Below are 3,845 nucleotides of genomic sequence, written 5' to 3' on the forward strand. Positions count from 1 at the left end.
TGGGCCCCACACCCTTACTCCCTTTCTCTCTAACAAACTCTTCTCTTTCAACTTTCTAACTCTCAAAAGTTTCAATCAACTTCTTCTTTATATATAAACTTCATTTCTTCTTTCCTCCTAATCTTTCCTTTCAAATTCAAGTTCCTTCTGAGATTTTTGGGATTATTGTTTATGTAATTAACGATCAACCGATGTGAATTTCGAAGATCTCCATACCCTTTTTCTCATTTTGCTTCACAGATAAAATGTTGTGGGAATCATTGGGTTTTCTTTCTACTTTCCTTTTTCTTTTTTCTTTTCTGACATGTTTCTTTGTTTCTTTGTTTGCTTGCTTCTTATTAATGGCGGAAGCAGAGTTTTCGTACGAAAATATGTATGAAGAAACTGGGTGCTCTGATCCCAATTCCATGTCAGCTGAACCTACACCGGATGCTTCAGAAAATGGGTTTCCTCAAACCATGGCGCATATTGCTTCTTTGCCTTCTTTTCCTCCGCCCCTCATTCCCGGTGCTCCCCAAGAAACCACCCATGGCCATTTTCACGACAATGATCTCAATCTTTCCATGGACGAGGTCTCTTATCATCACCACCGTACCAGCGGTGGTGACGCTATGGAACTTGAGTTTCAACAGGCAGCGGCAGCTGCGGTGGGAGCGTTTGATAACACCCATAATTTTGGTCAAGAAGTTACTTCTGATTCGAATCGGATGGTGTGTCTCGATCAATCCAATTGGGTTGGAACTCAAATTCAGGAAATGGGGTTTAATCACCACCATCAGATTCAATCTCAAGATCATCAGCATCAGCAGCACCACTTTTCTGATTCCGCCATGGCCACTGCCTACACTCAAGCTCCAGACCTCTTGAATTTCTTAAACATGCCGGCCGCTGCCAGATGCTCCAACAATTCTTCCATCTCCTTCTCCAATCTCCACACCTCCGCCATGGGAGGGTATCTTGGAGACCTTCCCGCCGGAGACGGTGGCACCTCATCATCGACTTCGCTTTCAATACTCTACGATCCTCTGTTTCACTTGAATCTTCCACCGCAGCCGCCGCTGTTCAAGGAACTGTTTCACTCTCTTCCTCATGGATATGGCTTACCGGCGGCGAGTTCCAGAGTCCGAGGAGGGAGTTTGTTCCCGGAAGGGGAGATAATGGAGAGAGAAGGAACTGCCGGAGTTTATGAAGACGGCGATGGAAGCGGTGTTTTGGAGTTCAGTAGAGATATGGCGGATTGTATTGGGAAAGGACGAGATGGGAAAATGACTAAACATTATGCCACTGAACGCCATAGAAGAGTTCAATTGAATGACAAATATGTAGCTCTCAGAAGTTTGATTCCTATTCCTACTAAGGTTTTCTTCTCCATTTTCTTTCATTATACCGCCATTTTTTGACTGAATCAAAGCTTTATTATGATTATTATTTCTTTTTTTTTTTTTTTGTCTCTCTGTTTGGTCTTTTTCCTTTGATCTTGATTATGGGTTCACTGTTTTTGGACTTTAATTTGATTTCTGGCCTGTGAATCAAGCTCTGTCTCTCTGAATAATCTGCCATTTATTGTCACTATCCTTTGATCTTGAACAACAAACTAAACTGATTATTTCAGTATACTCCTTTTGAACTTTAATTAGCTTGAGATCGGTGTTCTCGCGAGGCGTTTTGGGAATTCTCTTGATACGCAACCAACAGTCTAGACTGAAGATTAGATTCACCATTTTTAATGAAACTTTCCTTTCTGGGTATTGCCCAAATCAAGTTATCTCTCTCTCTAACCCACCATTTTTGTTTTTGTTCAATCTTAAACAACAAATTGAACTAAAAACAGATAGTTCAAAACTTCAATTCACTTTCTGGGTATTACCAATTTTAATCAGGCTTCTCTGATTTTGTTTGTTCTGATTCCATTTTGATGACAAACAACAAAATTATTAAACCAGACTGATAGAGCATCAATTGTGGGAGACGCCATAAATTACATCCAAGAGCTTCTAAGAGAAGTGAAAGAACTGAAACAACTGGTGGAGAAGAAGAGATGCAGCAGAGAGAGGAGCAAAAGGGTACGGACGGCGGAGGAATTAGAGGGCGGCGGCGCGTGGGATGTTGAAAGCTCAAATGCAAAAGCAGGTGGTGTAGTGGGAGACGGCGTAGAAGATCAAAGCTACAATTTGAGAAGCTCATGGCTGCAGAGAAAGACCAAAGATACTGAAGTTGATGTGAGAATTGTTGATGATGAAGTTACTATAAAGCTTGTGCAGCGTAAACTCAACTGCTTGTTGCTTGTCTCTAGATTGCTTGATGATCTTCAGCTTGATCTTCACCATGTCGCCGGTGGTCATATCGGCGATTACTACAGCTTCTTGTTCAATACCAAGGTAATTCCACCTCCCAAATTATATATATATTCTTGATTTAAATTCTACTTTTTGGTCTATATACTTTTGTTGTTTTTTTTTTTCTTAATTTTGATGCTTAAAGTTTCCGCTCTAAAAAATCTTGATCTTTCTACTTTTAAAAAGTGGTTATTTTAGTCTCTTAATTTTCATTTTGTTTCATCAAAATGGTTACTATTTTTAAGTTGAACAAAAATGAACCAAAATTGAAAATATAAAAGAACAAAATGAACATTTTGAAAATATAATAACCAAAATGACCTAAAGACAAAGGTAGAAGAACTAATAGAATATTTAAACTTATACTCTTTAAAAATCTTGTGATATTTCATAAATGTTTCGAAGCTAACTGCTAGATCCATTTTAAATTCTACACTAAGTAGAGTTTTGAAGCTTTTATAAAAGGTTGTTATAAAGTCGTAAAGAATATGTTTTAAGCAAATGACAACTCTATTATTATTATCCTTTTTTTTTTAAGATAGGGATGAAAACCCAGTTTTTTTTTTTTTTTTTAACAAAAGTCATGCAACTTTTCTTTAAATGAAATTCAAATAAAATAACTAAAAATTGGGCAAAGTGAACTTAGTTCAACTAACATAAAGTAGGTGTTTAATAGTTCAACAATTTGGAGGTATGAGATTTCAAATACTTACATCTTGATCGATAGTTCATACTTTATGTTAGTTGAATTATATTCATATTAGCACATAAAATATGTGTTAAACCAATACATCTGTAGTTAAGAAAAACTGAGATAAAATTTAGTTGGTATAATTGATTTTAAACATTAATTAATCATATAAAATAATAATTCCTTGATGATGATAATGATAGTGAATGTGTTTGGAAATGATTAGATATATGAAGGTTCATCAATGTATGCAAGTGCCATAGCCAACAAGGTTATGGAGGCAGTGGACAGACAATACAACAACACATCCAATACCTATTAATTTGTTAGTGTTTTTTTTTTTTTTGTTGTGATTAGATGATATTTACTATGACAGCTAAACCATACCCTAAACCCTAAATGTTCTCTAATTTCTAATTTTAGTTTCTATTACTATTAACATAGTTGTTTCTCCATTATCTTACATGCAAAATTCTTCGTTTCTCATCTCGTACTTCTAACAAAAACCTCTCTTTATTTCAACTTTAACAACAATAATTGAATTGTAGTGAGCCATACTCTTTTTCCTTCCCTTACTATTACATATAATACACAATCTATGTCTTATCTTTGGCTCGTGAAATAACTTTCGATAGAATTTTGATGAAATAGTGTGATTTTACAATCATTGGTTTACAAGGAATAAGTGAAAAAAAAAAAAATATTATTGGGATATGCATTTTTGGTTAAACATAATAAAATTTTGAAAAAACAAAACCAAACAAAACAAAGACAAGCAAACAAGTAGTGTTGTTTGACCTCTTCAAAATATGCAATTC

General features: G+C 35.6%; 1 protein-coding gene across 2 annotated transcripts; it reads left to right on the top strand.

Annotated features, from left to right (window-relative positions):
- LOC120092568 (transcription factor bHLH91-like) lies at positions 1-3,513 on the top strand. 2 transcript variants are annotated; one of them, XM_039050692.2, is made up of 4 exons: positions 1-247; positions 355-1,358; positions 1,944-2,378; positions 3,254-3,513. In XM_039050692.2, exons 2-4 carry the CDS (start codon positions 372-374, stop codon positions 3,347-3,349), a joined length of 1,518 nt encoding a protein of 505 aa, XP_038906620.2. In that variant the 5' UTR covers positions 1-247; positions 355-371; the 3' UTR covers positions 3,350-3,513. The 2 variants fall into 2 exon arrangements, with proteins under 2 accessions (XP_038906620.2, XP_038906618.2); XM_039050690.2 differs by having other exon boundaries at positions 1-1,358.
- The last annotated feature ends 332 nt before the right edge of the window (positions 3,514-3,845 follow it).

Source organism: Benincasa hispida, chromosome 12, assembly GCF_027475165.1.
Source record: "Benincasa hispida cultivar pf3 chromosome 12, pf3_genome.v1.1, whole genome shotgun sequence".
In the NCBI taxonomy this organism is placed as follows: Eukaryota; Viridiplantae; Streptophyta; class Magnoliopsida; order Cucurbitales; family Cucurbitaceae; genus Benincasa; species Benincasa hispida.

What these genes read in the sequence shown, in the direction of transcription:
- LOC120092568 (XM_039050690.2), top strand. Translation starts at nt 246, where the DNA reads ATGTTGTGGGAATCATTGGGTTTTCTTTCTACTTTCCTTTTTCTTTTT. An exon ending in TGATTCCTATTCCTACTAAG is followed by an intron (nt 1,359 to 1,943) that starts GTTTTCTTCTCC and finishes TTATTAAACCAG; the next exon opens with ACTGATAGAGCATCAATTGT. An exon ending in GCTTCTTGTTCAATACCAAG is followed by an intron (nt 2,379 to 3,253) that starts GTAATTCCACCT and finishes GGAAATGATTAG; the next exon opens with ATATATGAAGGTTCATCAAT.